We start from the raw sequence: 17,244 nt of genomic DNA on the forward strand, positions 1-17,244 counted from the left end.
GTTTCTAGACAATATTTCCTGCTCCTTATTCTGCCAGGGCCATTCAGGAGAAAGCAAACGCCACTGCAGAGCCACTCACTCTGCAGCCACCAGGGGGTCCCACAGCATTAGCTAGGAAGCAAGGACACACCCTCTCCCAGGACAAATCATGGATCTTAAATATTTCCCAGAGCGCCTCACAGCAGCTTCCTCCAGCTTCCAGCCCGGAAACCCCAGAGGTAGCTGCTGGCTAACACTGTTGAGGTATCAGTTCATAGCAAGCAGCCAGCTTTTCACAAGGGGTTTGAGTCACCAGGGGCCCAAGGAGTCACATTTCTGCAGGTCTGAGCCTTCCCCAGCCACAGTGCCGTATCATCAATGAACACAGACTATCCGCGACTTAAATAACTTTCCCTTTCATACAGCACCCGGAATTTCTGCCTAGATCACACTTGCTCTCAAGTTTTAACAAAGAAAAGGCAACTGCCTGTGAGATGGGCAGACTGCAGTCTCTGATGAGCAGGTCCTGTCTTGCAGAGTTCTCCCCCTACACCAAGCAATCTTGGGGTTCACACAACCGGTGTTCTGTTCTGGCCCCATGACTTAACTCAAGGTACACAGTCTTATTTTCTTCCTCCTTGGAAGAGACCTGGGAAATCAGGGTCCCTTGTGACTAGAAAATGGAAGAGAGGGGCTAAAATTTCCAGTTTCTCTTGGTCGGTCACCCAACCCACAAGATAAGCAGATCCACAAACTTAAGGCTGATTTTCATTACAATTTTGTTTGTCTCTTTTTTGAGAGTTTATTAAGAGGCTGGACATATTCAGGAAAATATTTTAAAATAATTTAAAGACCTTGAGGGGTAGGCTCTTACCTTCAGGATGGCTGCATGTAAGTCACTTCACATACCCCCCTCCCCCCTCCAATAACCTACTCCCCAGGACTGGAATTTGAAACCTGTTTTACAGATGAGGAAACAGAAGGCACATTTACCTGCCTATGGCACACAGCAGTCAGGCAGCAGAGCCAGGAGTCAACACAGGCCTGTCTGGCTCCACCCCTCCTCCACTTATTTATAACAATGATAGTTAACAGGAGTGGGGCACGTACTATGTGCCAGGCACTCTGCTGAGTATTTACATGCATTTTCTCATCTATATTCACAACATCCCTATGAGGCAGCTACTACTATCAGGTCCATTTCCCAGATGAGAAAACTGAGGTTTGGAAGGTTAGGTGACATGTCCAAGATCACACAGCTAACGGGTGGCAGAGAAAATATGATTCACCCCCAAGCCTGCCCTCTTACCCACTGCAGCCGTACTCTCTCTCCACATCTCGCCACCCTCCCCCCGGGCTCACCATGCTGTGTGGTTTTTCACCACCACACTGGTGGTTTTTCAATTCCCCTCTCAGACCAGGCCCCTCCCACCTCCAGCCTCTGCACGTGCTTTCCTTCCAACAGGAGAGCTTCCTCCCAGTCCTTCCTTTATTTGCAACGCTAGTTCCTCTTCTTCCTCTAAGTCGAGGTTTAATTGTCATCCCTTCAGTGTGGCCTTCCCTGACTTTCTACCTAAAATGCATTCCCATCAATTCTTCTCTGTCTCAGACCCTTGATTTTCCCACCATGGCACTCATTACAATTTACCAAAATTTTTTCATTTAGTTTTGTTTTCCCCTTTACTTGTATTTTCTTTGTCTTTCCCACTAGAATGTAAGGCCCCAGACAGCAGAAATTTGTCCATCTTGGTCATTGACTTCTCCCCAGTACCCAGAATGTGCCAGGTGATAGTAGGCGCTCAGTAAGTATTTGATAGAGTTTAATCATTAGAATTTGCAGAAGAAAGCAGGTGGTTTCCAACCCCAAGCTAAGAGTTCTGTGTTTTAAAAAAAAGTGGGGAGCAGGGGCTACAGGCCGTTAGCTTCTGCTGCTCCAAGAGATAAGAGCACAGCAAGCGCAGCCTCGGAAGAGCTGTCCCAGTGCCCCAGAGGGAAGCCTGCTCAAAGGCATTCACCCACAAATCACACACCAGAGGCCTCGGGCCAGGAACAGGCCTACTTGGCCTTGGTAAAGCTTCTGCTCTGCAGAGTGAGGGATCACACAGAGGCTGGACCTGCTATCCAGAACGTGCTGCCTGCTGGGGCCCAGCCAGATGCCTTCACGGTCATTAGGCGGTTCATTCTATGCCATCGCCCCAGAAGACAGGTGTCTACCCCGGTTTCACCAATAAGGAGACTCAGGTTCAGCGGTGAGATAGCCCAGAGCCACCCAGCTGGTAAGTGGGAGAGTCACTCACTTCCCCTTGAACGTTCTCCAGTCGCTCCTTGTTACCTTCAGAAAGGAGCTCCAAACTCCTTAGCAGATTATCTCAGGTGCCCCAGGAAAGGTACCACGACTCCATACTCATTCCCATCCAAGGCCCCAAGGGACTTCGCACACCCCCATGCAGAACTGGGGGGCAATGCCTGGAAGAGACGCACTACCTCACAATTCCATGATCTCACACTTGCTTTCCCTCCTGTCTGCCCCCACAGAAAGTGGCTAATTCCTACTTGTCCCTTAAGATTCACATAAACAAACCAACAAAAAAAGACAGCCCCTGAGGGGATTGTATCCTAAGAAAATAAACATGTGGGCAAAGATGTTTATTGAAATGTAGTCCTTTCATACATAATTATTATTTATGACAGTGAAAAAACTGGTAACAACCTAAATGTTCAAAACATATGGGTAATGTTTAATAACATATATTGCCCTATTTGGGATGTACTAGTATATCCACACCTGGGGGGTGGTTGTTTTGTTTTGTTTTTTGGATCACCAGCAAAAATAATTGATCAGGCAGCTGTAAATCAGTGGTTCTCAACAGAAGTGCCACGAGGACTACTGTGACTCTTAGTGGGGCTCCATAATTGATGGATAGAGTTTCCTTTTGCTACAACTATAATTCACACCGTGTCTGGGCAGACAGAATGTTGAGCCAGGCTGCACATAGTTTCTGTGTGGTGCAGGGCACAACTCAATACACATCAAGAAACAAAGAAGCTGTATGCATCTGCCAGGAACTGAGAGAACTGTATCTAAGAGACAGTGATCAGAGCAGTAAATCCTTCTACTCAAACAGTGACATGATGCTGAAGCGTGGTCAGTATAACAGTAAAATTACTATACACGCAACTCAGTCCTTTTTTTTTTTCTTTGGAAGATTGGCCCTGAGCTAACATCTGTTGCCAATCTTCCTCTTTTCTTTCTCTCCCCAAAGCCCCAGTACATAGTTGTACATCCTAGCTGTAAGTCTATCTCGTTCTTCTATGTGAGATGCTACCACCACATGGCTTGATGAGGGGTGTGTAGGCCCACTCCCAGGATCCAAATCGGTGAACCCTGGGCCACTGAAGCAGAGCATGTGAACTTAACCATTATGCCACTGGGCCAGCCTCCAACTCAGTCCTTTTGAATGTGCTGCCAAAAATACTAGCACTCAAAAGAATGCCATTCTATTCATTAGAGTTATGCTGTAACAAATTAACCCCCAAATTCTGGGGTTCTTTCTCACCCACATAACTAGTCCAATGCAGGTGTTGCCGGTAAGCTGGTGGTTTTCCTCCACTTGGTGATTCAGGGACCCAGGCTCCTTCCAACTGTGGCCCTTCCACTTCTAGAGCCTCAGAGTCCAGCACATGGAAAGAAAGAATGCAGAAAAGTCACCTCTTAACCACACTGGCTTGCAAGTGACACATCACTTCCATTTCCATTCTGTTGGTGACCAGTGACAGTCCTACCTAGGGACAAGAGGTGCCAGGAACATAACCCCTGGCTCAGCAACCACTTCTCAGCAACACCTCTAAACTATGACAGGAAGAACACACGTTTCTGATGAACAACCCACCCTCTTTGCTACAGTCACAAACCCAAAACAGTTGAGAACCATTGAGTAACAGGTTTTGTTTCCACGTGGAGAAGTGGGAAAATACCCAATAGTGCCTCATTAGTAAAACAATGCCTCCTGCTCCCAGCCTTTTGTACACTGAACATGTCACAGGCCTAGGGGCGATCTTGAACATTGCCTCCTGTTCAGTCCAGGGACCATACTGGCTCAGGCCTCTGTTCCCATTCCTTTGATGGTCATTCAGTCTGCTCCTCTCTATACAACTCCTCTTCACGCCCTGCCACCTCAACCTCCTTGCTGGTCAGCTCTGGCTCAGGTGCTGGTCCCGAGTCCAATCAGTTGTCACTAGGGAAACAGAGCTGGCTCTACCATATGCTTGTGGTTTACAAGGCATAGCTACTTTCCAGAGAAAGAATTGCCTGGGACCACTTCTCCTAAAGAGAGATTATTGGCACGGCAGGTCCTTAGAGCTTTATTGACCTACCAGTACATAGAGTTGTAAAAAGCCACAAGAGGGCAGGGATAGTGTCCATCCTGCTGACGATTTCACCACTGTATCCACAGCACTTAGCACAGTGTTTCAGAAACCTAGTCCCTTCCATCTTGTGGAGCTGCAGCCACTAGGGCCTCAGAGGCCTCAGAGTCTGGCCGGCAAGCTGGAGAAGAGAGTAGAGAAGCCACAGTGTAGCTGAATAGTTACCTGTTGAATGAAAAAAAAATAATAATAATGAATAAATGAATGAACACTCGTTCTTGCTACTAATGATAGAAAATAGTAAAGATAAAAGTATTACAGGACAAAGATAGAATACTGTACGTAACTTTACAGTCAGTGTGATCACAACTTAGGAGTCTTGCATCAAAAGCAAAAAGAATGAATTTACTTATTTTTAACAATTTTGAGCACTTCCTAGCCCTTTCACTAAATAACTACCACCCGGCCCACCAATGGATTTAACAGCAGTTGTCACTGTGGCTATTGTTTGCCAATTCTGGCTGATGCCTGACAACTCCAAGGAGAAATGGATATACCCCTTGGGGGTAGAGAAGGCTTCTGAGTACTTCCTTCCTATCGCACTGCAGCTGGAACTTCTCCTTTGGTGCCTACTTTTTTAGTGGACCAATTTTATGTTTGGTGAAAGGTGAGAGAGACAGCCTGGATCCAGATCCACTGTCTCAACTCATTTTTCCTGAATTCTCTTTAGGGATCAAATTGGAGAATGCCCTCCAGGTTCAATTTTCAAAATAACACTTTTTCCCCAAATCCCCAAATTATGTAAATATATGTTATATATGCATGAAAAGACTTAGAAGGAAAGACATAAAAGTGTTTATCTTTGGTTCATGGGTTTACAAATAATTGTATTTTCTTTTTTATACAATGCTATATTTTCCAAAGCTTCTACAATAAGAATGTAAGCTTTTTTACAATCAGATTTAAAAGTCACGATGTGATTGTTATTTTTAACAATCGAACGTCACCTCCTCCAGGAATTGTTCTGTGACCACTCCCAGGGGACTTGCAGGCCCCTTCTCCATGGTCTCATAGTGCCCCATAGTGTCCTCTACCATTCACGCTGGATTTGAATTGTTTACTTATCTTTCTCCCAACAAGACTTGAAGCTCTTTGAAGGAAGGGACTGAGTCTTCAATCTCTGAATCCCCAGGGCCCAGCACATACACTAAGCATTCCTAAAGGTTTATGAGTCAAATGAAATCAAATAAGTAGGAGTATACAAACTCAGGTGTTGTCACTCTAAAACAGTGCATCTTCCCTGAGACTAAAGGGATCCAGGATTTTTCCCCACTCTTGACGGTCACCCGGGGCCTGGGAAGAACTTGGGAAGCATACGGGAAGATTGTGAAGAACTGCCCCCCTTAACAGTCAGCACCAGGGTTGCAGGAACTCGGCAGGAGTGAGAGCTAAAATGCGCCGAGTTGGGTTCTCCTGGCAAGAGCCAAGATTAGTCACATGGTGGCACTTGGAGGATTCCCTAGTCTGCTCATTCCTTTGGGATCCCTCACTCCTCCCAGGACCTCCCCTGGGAACAAAGGAAAACACAGGACTTGGGACTCAGCCCGTTTCCACCAACAGCTGCTAGTAGTTTGCATTTAACCCTAAACCACAATTAAATGTCAAGGCGGAAAGGGGAATACCATCCGCTAGGAAACACTTGGGTTTTCTCTAAATTTCTTCCAGAAATTTCTTCTAAAGGGCTTTGAGGACCAAACAGGCCAATTACGGACAGAAAGAAGGAGAGTTTGAAACAAGTTTTAACAGTATCAACCACAACTGAAGCTGACCTTTCGACCAAGCGAAGCCGTACACAAGAAGAGGGGTAAATCCTTGGTCAACAAAGGGTTTGTAACGCCCTCCCTCGAGCAGGCGAGCCGCACAGCACCCTCCCTCCCCTACCCCCGCGGGCCAGGCGGCGGCAAGGACCTCAGCTGATTCCAGATGACCACGGAACCGGGGCGCAGGCGGCGAGCCCCTCCGGACCGACCTCCTAGGGCCTCATCTGAGAACAACCCAGTCTGACGCCCTCGCGGTCGTTAGGCCTGCACGTGCTCCGCCCTGCAGTGTCATCTAGAAAATAGAAATTCCTAGACCTGGAGGAAGAACCGCTTACATCTGGTTCTGGGCCAGCGGGCTGGATTCTTTGATTTCCACACTCACTCGCTTTCTAAAACCCGAGGGGAAGGGCACGGCCGAGGGTGCGGAGGGATGTCCTGAACTATTCGAGAGCATTCCAGTAGGAAGAGAGGTTTACAGCACGTCCCGTAAAGCTCTCACTAGGGCGGGTGCAGTCCAGGAGCGAGGCTCCTCTGCACAGCCTCACAGAGAGAAGGGTGTGCGCGCCGCGCCCGGGGTGGGGGTGGGGGCAGGAAGAGGAGGAGGAGAAGGGGTGGGGTGAGCCGAGGCCCCGACACCAGCCCAGGCTCCTCCCGCCTCCCCCACCCCCACGTACTAAGGCGCCCAGCCCGCCGCGCGTTGCTCACTGGCCGCGCGTCCCAGCCGCCGAGCGTCCCCCCCCCCCGCGCCTCCGGCCAAGGTGAGTTCTGCCCGCCGCTCCCGGGCTGTCTCCAGCCTCGACCTGGCGCCTGGGGGACCCCACATCGGCTGCTCTGGCCCACCGGGCCGGGCTTCGCGGCGTGTCCCGGGTGCCGGGGGTCCTGGGCGGAGAGCGGCCGAAGGTATCCGCTGCTCCGCACTCTGGGCCGCATCCAGGCGAGGCGAGCAGCGCCCGTGGCTGGCCCGGTGCGACCCCTCCCCAGAACCCTTCGGACGGGAGGAGGGGAATACTTGTCCTTTCCTGCAGGACCTCGGGGTGGGTGCCCCGCGGTCTGCTCTCGCCTCCCTGTTTAATTTTGTTTACTCCCACTTTCCTACTTTTCGATTAGTCTCCCGAGTCATCCGAAGCCCTGCTTCTCGCCCCCTGTCCTGGCCGGCATGTTGCTTTGTGGGCTCTGGCTGCAGGCTGACCTCCGCCCAGAGGTTCCTAGCCTCCTAGCTGGGCGGCCGAGCACGGGGAGGGCTGGGCGGGTTGGCAGCTGGCAGATTCCCTCCCTAAAGGACACTCCTTAGTCCCTCGCCCACATGCTCCAGGTGGGGCTTCCTGTTGTTTGTCTGCTAGAAAGGCAGGTTCTTACTGCCGAGGAGGGGGAGGTCTATTTGTTTTCTTTATAAAGCAATTTTGCTTGGGGGCATTGGGGGAAAGGGGACTCTGTGATTTCTCTACTGAAAGGGTTTCCTTCTTGCTGTCTTAATTAAATTAGCGGAACTAGAAAGAGGGAAGAGCAGGCTTGATGAAGGATCTTCCAGCCTAGATTAAACTGGCCCAGTGCAATGAGACAGAGATAGACGTGCCGTTGGTACCTGGTCACAACTTGAGCTTGGCTAAAGGAATGGCGCTGCCTGCAGCCCTGAATACTGCGCTCTCCAGCCTCAACCGGGCTCCACCCAACTGAAACCGGGATGCTGCCATGTTGAGTGGGGGTGGTGAGGAAAGCAGAGCCGCTGTGAGCCAGCACCACGAGCCCTAGGCCAGACTCTGGAATACATTAAGCCCACCCCCTTCCCGCCCTTGGGGAGCTGGGAGTATTCTGCAGGGCGTGGTTAGCACAAAGGGTTCCACAAAGGGCTCCCCGATTCTCCTAGTGGAGGCCTGTGACTCAGCTGTGAGACCATGTGGGTGTGGCCCTGACGGTTCCAGATTCTCTCTGCAGATGGTTGGCCGGAATACTCCCTAAAGGAAAAGGGGAACCCTGCCATCTTAGAGGGCATTTTCCAAGAGGAAGTGAGTCACACCAGAACTGGCCTGCAGGCTGAAGGAGAGGTATCTGGACTGAGCTGTGGGTGCGGGCAGCTGTTAGACGGGCAGGGCCATGGTGAGACCGCTGCTGGGTTATCAGCCTGTACGCCTGCTGGCAGGATGCCTCAGCTTTACTTCGAGGTTGCTTTTCCGTTAAGAGGTTTGTGTTGCTGCAGATCCCCCCCTCGCAGCTTGAGTTTCACCCAAGTGGATTTTTATATCCTGCACTTCAGGTGAGGCCAGGCTCATGGAAACACCCTGTCAGTGATCTTTGCCTCCAACGTGTTTCAGCAAATTGCAAAAGATAATGCCGGGCATTGGGGCAGGAATGAGTTCATATAACTCATTTGAAATTTCTTCATCAGCTCTGCCCGCACAGATTCTTACCCAGTTTCTGTTTAATCATCTCTTCTCCATAGTATATGCCTTCCTTGATAGCCAGAGGCTACTTTCTTCATCGTGGTCCTTGATCCACCAGACGGAGTTTCTTATTTGAGTTCTTCACATTTTCCTGAGGGTCTGCTAGGCATAAAGCATCTTGATTTCTAGTTGATGCTCTTCCCTGGCGTTTCCTACATACAACATCTGATAGGCCCTTTTCTCCCATATCGGGACCCGGACCAGCCCCTCAAGCAGCTACCCAGTGGACTGAGTGGAGCTGAGTCTGCTTTCCACTGACAGTTCGAAAAATGTGACTTTTTTAGAGCACTGCCCACTTGGTATGGCCTTGGTCACAGTCCAGTCTGTTAAAGTTGAGGGAACAATGGAATTCTTTCAGGGTTATAATATATAAATTAGCACTCAGAGTGCTGGGAAAGCAGGACTGAAGTTTTGGGATCTTTCTTAAGCTTCTTATTTTCCTAGGGACTCGACAATTTAGGAATCTCACATCAAAAGCAACTCCAAGGGAAAATGGATATACTCCACTGGGATAGAGGTGGCTTCTGAGGTTTTTTTCCTATTGGATTGTATCTGTAACTTTTCCTCTGCTGCCCACTTTTTTAGTGGGCAAATTTTATGTTTGGTGAAAGGTGGGGGAGACAACCTGGATCCAGACCCACTGCTTCAACTCATTTTCTCTGAATTCCCTTTAGGGATCAAATTCAGGAATGCCTTCTGGGTTCAATTTTCCCCTCCGAAAAAATGTTTTTTTCTTCTTAAAATCCCCAAAGCAAAGGAAGGAAACCTCAAACACATTTTAAATAACAGATGTTTGTTTTTACTGACACCCTGCCAATTATTTTCTGGGTGGGCTGTAAGAAAACGAGGGTATGGACAAGACACAGAAGAGCAAAGTAAATCAGACCTCGTGCTCTTTAGAAGTGTCCTTTTTGAAATTACGGCCTGGATCTGGGCATGGGTCCAGAGCAACATTTGGGATTGCTCAGGAGCAGGGCTTCTCTAAGGAGGCCTCCTGCTTCCCTGCTGCTCCCAGGAGGATCCAAGTTTACATCCTTGTCAATTTCATCGTTACCCATTCATTGAGCAGGCGCTATAAGGGCAGTGCACCAGCTACTGGGACCCTGCTCAAGGAGCCCACCATCTAGTGGGGAAAAAAACAGAAACAGATTAACTAGAATTCAGGACATATTTTTAAACAGTGTTCCATTAGCTGGTGAACTCCCCAAAGGCAGGCACCGTGGAGTGTGTGTGTGTGCGTGGGCGTGTGCACCTCGCGCACTTGTGCCTAACGCCGTGACGAGGTCGTGCAAAGTAGTTGCTCCCTGTAGGAGAACCAAAAATGGAAAATTGAATTCCCACCAGTGTGTCTCAATTTGTGGAGTCCGGAATTCTTTTCTGTAGGGAAAACTACACAGAGAAAAACTATGGACTTCTGAGCATCCACTCTTAAGACTATTGCCCAGGCAAACATATATAGGGGATTTGCAGATATGAGAGTAAAATGATTCAATGAAAGATGAGTGAACAAGGAGGTAGTTACATTCTGTGGAGCTCCTAGTGAGGGAGCAGAGCTAGAGAAGCATGCAGTAGAAAGTGGGATGAACCTAAACACGAGAAAACAATGAGTGAGAAGAGAAAGAGAGAGGTCATGTCAGGGTCTAACCAGACCTGTTTAGCAGGACACATACTTTTTCCTCTGCTTGTGGAATGTGCTTTCCTCTGTACTCCGCTGTTCCATTCACAGGTGGGCAGCCCCTTTCCTGGCCCTTCCCAGCTCTCACGTCCTCCCGCTGAGCTCTGAGCCACAAGGCTTTCAGCCCAGAAGCCTTGTGCCTGGGTAATCACACCTGCACTCAGCTTCTGCCAAGGAGATTGATTCATTCATTCACTCCTTTAGCAGACACTTATTCAGTGGTTCATGGGTAAAACAGAATAATTCAGTTATTGACCTAGAGAAGCTTTAGTCTAAGACAGACAGACAGGTAAATGATTAAATGGATCGAGTGTTTCAGATGCAGAGAGGACCCTGCTGCCTCTCAGCCCCGCACCCAAGACCCTCCAAAGGTTCTCCCACCTGTGGATGCCAAGAGTGGAGCGAGTCGGATGGCGGGGGGGATGGTAATGCGAGGTTCAAGTCCCTGAACTGTTGCTTTAGCAGCCAACGGTCAGCGCTGCCATCGGCCTGGGCAGGCCCCGCCCTACACAGGAGGGCCAGGCAGGGCTGACTCAGTGGGGCAACCGCTGCACCTGGAGGAGAGCTGTGTGATTCAGCCACTAGCCAAGAGAACTGCTTTAATCACATTTTCCCCCTTTTCCTTCATCTTACTTTAAAACCAGCGCACTGGCTCCTCCTTCAAACCAGAATAACTTGCTCATAGCCCTGGTCAGTGACTTCTGGGGCCCTGGTCGCTGATGAGATGGCAGACATCTCCTCTGGTTTGCAACGCTGTTTTCACCTTCACAACTTAGATCTCCTGGCTACCCCTGTTCTGCATTCTTATTGCAAAAGGTCTACCAGACAAATAGGGAGTCAGCTGGCTGCTGTATTCACAACCCACTTGCTGAATAAAACAGCAGGGGGGAGGAGAGGAGGAACCAGTAGGGCAGGGATGTGGCTTCAGAGAGGAAAGCTGGACGTGGGGGGGTGGGACCAGAGTGGCCTGAGACCTGAGCTCTCCCTCAGGGAAGACCGGCCTCACTCTCCTGAAGAAGATATTCAAGAGTGGCAGGATTTCCTCGGCTTACAACTTGTGTTTCTTAGGCTTTCCTAAATGAGGCTATTTTCCTATTTTAGGGGTCCTCACCCCACTGCATTCCCTTCCTTGCTTCTCTGGCTCTGCAGTGCACTTTCCTTCTGCTCTGCTCTGTGAAGAAAGCGAACTAGTGGTCCCACAGCCAGTTCCAGTTTCTGGGATCTTGGGAATTGGTGGTGAAGTGCTCCGCCACTCTGAGCTTGGGCACAGGTGTTTGTAAACCTCTGTGGCCCTTTCCTGAGTTATTTCAGAACTGGGGTGGGAGTCCACATCCTTCTCCCCTCGGCAACTGACTCAGTTCAATTCTCTTAAGTTGCGGGACTTCCAGAACCAATCCAGGCAATGCTGACTCCCTCTAAGCCCACTGCCATCTGAAACCATCTGGGGGACGGGGGACAAGCCTGATGCCAGCTGTGTAGGAAGAGAGGGGAAAGGGCGTGGTTCCCCTGGAATTCCTCTCACAGTGGATCTTGAAGCATTAATTTGCTGCTCTCTCCAAGAGAACTGCCTTCCAGATAAATCATGCCAGGTTCTGGTTTATAGCATCTCTAGAGTAGCACATTCTTTGGCATGCTGGTTCCTGTACTTTTCTGAGGATTAAGGGGTGGAATTTACTATGCTTAAGTGTAATTGCTCAGTCCTCGTGTTCACCAACTCCACCTTCTCCTCTGTGAAAGATAGCTTTTAAGGATCCGTGTTGAACACACATCTGTCAGCTGCAGGAAGCAGACTGAAAGCATGTCTCGGGTTCCTGTTGGCAGTCTTCAGCAGGGGAAGGTGCCAGCCTCTCCTTCGACCTGTGCTCAAAACCTATTCTTGTGAATGTTTTTTTTTGGAGTGGTGTATTACAGTCTCCATTCAAGTTCACCTGTTTCCTATCCAGTAGTGATTTTAGGTGATGTTAGCCAAAGCTACCCTGTTCTGGCCAAAGCACACCTTCCAATTAAGCCAAAAATCCATTGAGCTCCTATTGAGTACCAGGCACTGGGTCTTGATGAGACATATGCCCTCAGATCATTATCCCTGAATATAACGATCTGACATGATTCCTCTCCTTTCTTTCAAACTCTTCATAGGAAAAGCTTTTGCTCTCCCACCGCACCCCAGACTGTGAGAGTAGCCTTTCTGCCTAGTACTGCCAAAAATTTATCAGGTCCCCAAAGGACGTAGGATATACTGTTACTGTTTCCTTCTCAAGGAACTAGATAATGGGCTTTGAGTGGCTTTTATTTGGGTAGGGCAATTGCATTTTACTAACAAAGATGCAAATATCTTTGTTGCAATCAATAACAAATTAAGAACTTTAGTAAAGAATACATACTCCAGCAGACAAAATTCATTTCTAAGCAGATTTCTAAACCCTAGAATTAGACTGAACCACGTTACCTAGTTAAGCTTGGCGAGTTGAAGTTTTCATATTAACCAGGCTTGACTGTGTGAGTTGTTGGTAGTCAGCCATATGTGAGTCCCATTTACCAGCACCAAGAGAAATGATGAAACATCTGTTCTTTCAGCTTTGTCAGTTAAAAAGTGGGACACTGATCTTGCCTTTCCAAATAATTGGAGTTTCTATTGTTCATTAGGTGATTTATGTAGAATTAGTGGGCAACTAGACAAAGCCCTCATTCCGAGGACCAGTACCTGAGGTGCCTGTTTCCATCAGCAGGAGGCCCAAAACCTGGGGTGAACTGGTCCTTAGATTCACTGAATTTTAGAGCTGGAAAGGATCAAATGGATGATCTAATCATACTCCTTCCAATTTTTTCTCATAAGACTGGCCATACTCATGGGTTAAAAATTAATGTAAACTCTGTTTCTTTATATCCTTTAATAGGTTTCAACAAACCTCACCAAAATGCCATCTCAAATGGAACACGCCATGGAAACAATGATGTTCACATTTCACAAATTTGCTGGGGATAAAGGCTACTTAACAAAGGAAGACCTGAGAGTACTCATGGAAAAGGAGTTCCCCGGATTTTTGGAAGTAAGTGTTGAAAGGCTCAGAAAGATCCAGACCTAAAATTCAGTGCTTCTAGGCCTTGGTTCCTTTCCCAGCTGTTTTCCATCCCTTCCCTGTGGAGGTCACTGTGAGAAAGGTGTTTTCATTCATTTATTTATTGAAGATTATTGAGTGCCTACTGTTTGTAAAATATCGTAGGGGAAGCAGAAGGTAAAGAGGACACAGCCCCTGCCCTCACGCAGCTTACAATTTGGAGATAAAATAAGACTACACACAAATAACCACAATTTGAGGTGTGTGTTAGGAAGATTCCATCTGGATCATCTGTGTCCCCTGAACCAGAGTTGTAGGAAAGAAGGCCTTTCACCAGAAAGTCATCAACCAGCCTGCCTGGTTGCCCTCAAGTCCGTAAACCTGGTGTCGGGGATGCCACATCCTGGGCACATCGACTTTGAGCAACTTGAATCTCCCTTCTTAGATCCTTTCAGATGAAGGTTTTTAAAAATCTTTTCTAATTCTAATCTGAAGGGATGGTGTCAAGCATCTGCTGAATGAGAGCCAAGCGTCCTTCCAGAAATAACTGCTTTTCACATTGAAAATGCTATGAGAACCAGGAGCACAGCTTGTGTTTATGACTCCCCGTTGACAGACTGAGGGATCTGTGAGGACTAGAAGAGAACTCTGCCATCAGCTCAGATACACCACTCAGGACATTAGGCGACAAGGCACAGTTGTCCTTTTACCTGTAGGCCGTCAAGAGATGGTCGTTGCGTTTCACCAGAGGTGAAACATTGCTTGACAAAATATTAGATTGATACGCAAGCCCTTCTTTCCCACCCCAGCTGGAGTCTCTTGAAAGGATCATTACTGTGCTTGGTATGGAATAAGCGTTAGCCTCTGAAGGGTGAAGGGAGGGTAAAACGCTGGGTCTTGTCTCTTGTCATCTGCCTGGTAAGAGCACATCAGTCAAGCTCCTAACTCCTGACTCAGTAAACATGGGGTTTGTAGTACTATGATTGACATGTCACCAATACCAGTTAAGTAAACAGATATAAATAGCCTAACTAGTCTCTCAGAGCTGCAGTCACCACAATGCTATCCCAGAATGAGTTAGAATATAGCACTGCTCTGCTTTTGTACGGTCCTATGATATAGCCCCAGACCAGGAGTTAGAAGCTCTGGCTCTGTCCTCACTAACACTCTGCAGGTTGCTTTAGCTTTTAGGGCCTCAGTTCCCTCCTCTGTAAAATGAGAGGGCTGGACATGGTTATCTCCAAGTCACTTTCACTTTCTGTGATCCTTCCAGGCAAGGACAAAATGTGCTCATTGTAAGCCTGCCCGGCACATGAACAAAGGTGGTCTTGGTATACTAAATACTCATTAATTGTGTTGTTGCATAAGTTGGAAGCTGGGATGATGAATATCACATGAAACATAGACCCTTCCTCCCTAAAGGCTTTGTGGCTTGAGAAACATAAACGGTGTCTGTAGCACGGAGTACTGAACATAGCAGTGTAATTTATTCCAGGCCTGGAGGCGTAATTCCAGGCACACCCATACTCACTGCATTGACAGAGCGTTTTGTTTCTGAAGTTGACCCCTTCTGTCTTCCAAATTTGACTCCTTCTGACCACAGCCAGGAAGCTGGGGGTGAGGCCAGAATTAACCGAAGCCCACCAAAAGCGGCCGTAGCTGCGTAGAGCAGGTTTTAGTTGATTGCCGAGGGTAGGAATTTGCAGTCTTCATGTAGAAAATGCTGCTGCTTTACCTTAAGGGATTTCTGAGTGCAATTTGTAAACATCCAGCACACCTGAGACACTCTCAGTTCCCTCACTCATGCATACAATCAATGGAATTCATAAATACTTTACATGAGCCCTTTAACACCTCTAAAGGGCCATATTTCCCTCTCTGGTTGATGGCATGGACCCTATAGAAGCCACACATTCCCACTTCTAACCACCATCACTAGGAAAAGGAGTGATCAAGCCAATCACCGTGGAAGCAGGATGAAAGAAAAAGCAAGGGGGTCTTGCCTGCCTGCCTCGGTTCCACACATTCATACCAGACACTGAGAGTCATGGGGGTTTATGACTCCGTTACACATGCTGCTTTCGAAGCCCATCTGGTGTAAAGCATCCAGTGGAGAAGAGGGTAGGATGGCACAGATTTACCAACTCATGAAGAGTGGAAGCAATCTTAGACACATTCTACAGTCCGTCACGTGAACAGTTCATAGTTGACACCAAGGCCCACCAAGCTGTGTGACTTACTCAAGGTCACATGGCTAATATAACATGAAGCCACACTAGCTTGGCCTCGGCTGTGCCAAGAAATGAGGAGAAATGAGGGTCGTCTGTCCATCCTCTCCAAACCCAACACACCCCATGGCATCATTAGCACCTCTTTAAAATCCATAGGACGATGATGTAATTTACTCCCTAAATAATCTTATGAGATCTTTTCATAAGGAATTTCCTTTTGAAGGGATTTGACCATGCTACCAGGAATAAATTTTGTTAAGAGAATGAAAGCTTCAACTACAAAATGGGGAATTTAGGGTGGTTCTTTGGCAGAACCTTGTGATTCTGAGAATTGTGGAAACGGTTGAACTGGACGCAAAGCAGGTCAGAAAGCCATGCTGGGTTCAAAGTGGCAAGACCAATGGGCTGAGAATGAGGAGGCCTGGGTCTACCTTCTCTGGCACAAAATCTTAATAGGATGTTTCCAGTGTCCCTGGTTACATGAAGGAATGCCTTGGAAGCCTCTTTGCTACTTAAAATAAATATGAATTTAGTGAAATGCTCCCTCAAGGAAGAAAAGTACATTTAGGGGACTTCCAAAGGTCACTTATGACCTAAAACAAGTTTAAATAATTGGGAGATTATATGCATGGTTGTCAGAAGTACAAATCAGAGAAGCTCTTCATTGCAACCATTGACTGATAATTCTTGCCTTTGTTCTTTTTTTCAGAATCAAAAAGACCCTCTGGCCGTGGACAAGATAATGAAGGACCTGGACCAGTGCCGAGACGGCAAAGTGGGCTTCCAGAGCTTCTTTTCGCTAATTGCCGGGCTCACCATCGCATGCAATGACTATTTTGTAGTACACATGAAGCAGAAGGGAAGAAAGTAGGCAGCATTGAGCAATTCCTCCCACCCTGAGAGGAGCTCTCCCAAAGGGTCGCTTAAGGAATCTGCCCCACAGCTTCCCCCTGTATAAGGATTTCCTGAGCAGATCGAGACCCTTAGAAAATGTACAAATAATGTCCCGTTCGACAAGCAGAGAAAGAAAAGTCAGTTAAAGCCGGATAAGCTTTTGATTTTTGTATTGCTTGCATCCTCTTGCCCTCAATAAACAAATTCTTTTTTTAGTTCCTAATTTGAGACAGAATGTTTGTTCCTTCTTCAGAAATACTTGTTGCCTGCTTCATTTCACCAAAAGCCCACACACCCTTGGGCAGCCAGCCCACCGCAGAGCTCTTTCCACAGAACTGGCAAAATGGCAAAGCACGCTGCATTCAGGCCCTGAGTCTAACTTCTCTAATTGATCTGCCTTTGTAGCTGTGTCTAGCCGAAGGGCCAAAACCCCAAGGATTAAGAGAAAGCACTTCAGGAACATATTCTAACTTTATAATTGCTGAGCACGGTCTTGCCCAGTTGAATCAGTGCCTTTCCAACCAGCACTTTGGATGTCTGAGATGTCTGAGTCCATTTTTCATAGCAAAGTTTCAGCAAACTGGGGTAAAAATGAGTCCATATGAGAACTAATCAAAAGAAAGGAGAGTCTAGTGTGACACAACAGTAATAACATCACGTTAACATTTATTGAGTTGTCATGAGATGTCATGGTTGTAGTGGGGTGTCAGGAAAGAGGCTAGTGTGACTTAGATAAGGACTAGTACTTTTTTGCTGCAAATTGAGTGCCAGAACCGGTCTTAACAC

General features: G+C 47.7%; 1 protein-coding gene and 1 long non-coding RNA gene across 9 annotated transcripts in view; one reads left to right on the forward strand and one right to left on the reverse strand.

Annotated features, from left to right (window-relative positions):
• Nucleotides 1–2,610: 2,610 nt before the first annotated feature.
• Nucleotides 2,611–17,244, reverse strand: part of LOC102148896 (uncharacterized) — a 73,250-nt gene continuing 58,616 nt past the window's right edge. For 3 of the 5 annotated variants that reach the window (XR_011439202.1, XR_011439203.1, XR_002808071.2), the window contains 2 exons: nt 4,354–4,569; nt 2,611–3,645 (listed from right to left, as the gene is read on the reverse strand). This is a non-coding gene — a long non-coding RNA (uncharacterized lncRNA). Of the gene's footprint in view, nt 3,646–4,353; nt 4,570–6,499; nt 6,728–7,260; nt 7,407–17,244 lie in introns of those variants that run through there. The other 2 variants (XR_290298.4, XR_002808074.2) reach the window with 2 other exon arrangements.
• Nucleotides 6,742–16,681, forward strand: S100A10 (S100 calcium binding protein A10). Of its 4 annotated transcripts, none has more exons than XM_023640219.2 (3): nt 6,742–6,922; nt 13,172–13,324; nt 16,274–16,681. In XM_023640219.2, the coding sequence occupies exons 2-3, from the start codon at nt 13,193–13,195 to the stop codon at nt 16,433–16,435; spliced, it is 294 nt and encodes a 97-aa protein (XP_023495987.1). In that variant the 5' UTR covers nt 6,742–6,922; nt 13,172–13,192; the 3' UTR covers nt 16,436–16,681. The 4 variants fall into 4 exon arrangements, with proteins under 4 accessions (XP_023495987.1, XP_070122289.1, XP_070122288.1 ...); XM_070266188.1 differs by having other exon boundaries at nt 6,839–7,128; XM_070266187.1 differs by lacking the exon at nt 6,742–6,922 and adding an exon at nt 8,088–8,206.

The sequence above is a fragment of the Equus caballus genome, chromosome 5 (genome assembly GCF_041296265.1).
Source record: "Equus caballus isolate H_3958 breed thoroughbred chromosome 5, TB-T2T, whole genome shotgun sequence".
Lineage (NCBI taxonomy): Eukaryota > Metazoa > Chordata > Mammalia > Perissodactyla > Equidae > Equus > Equus caballus.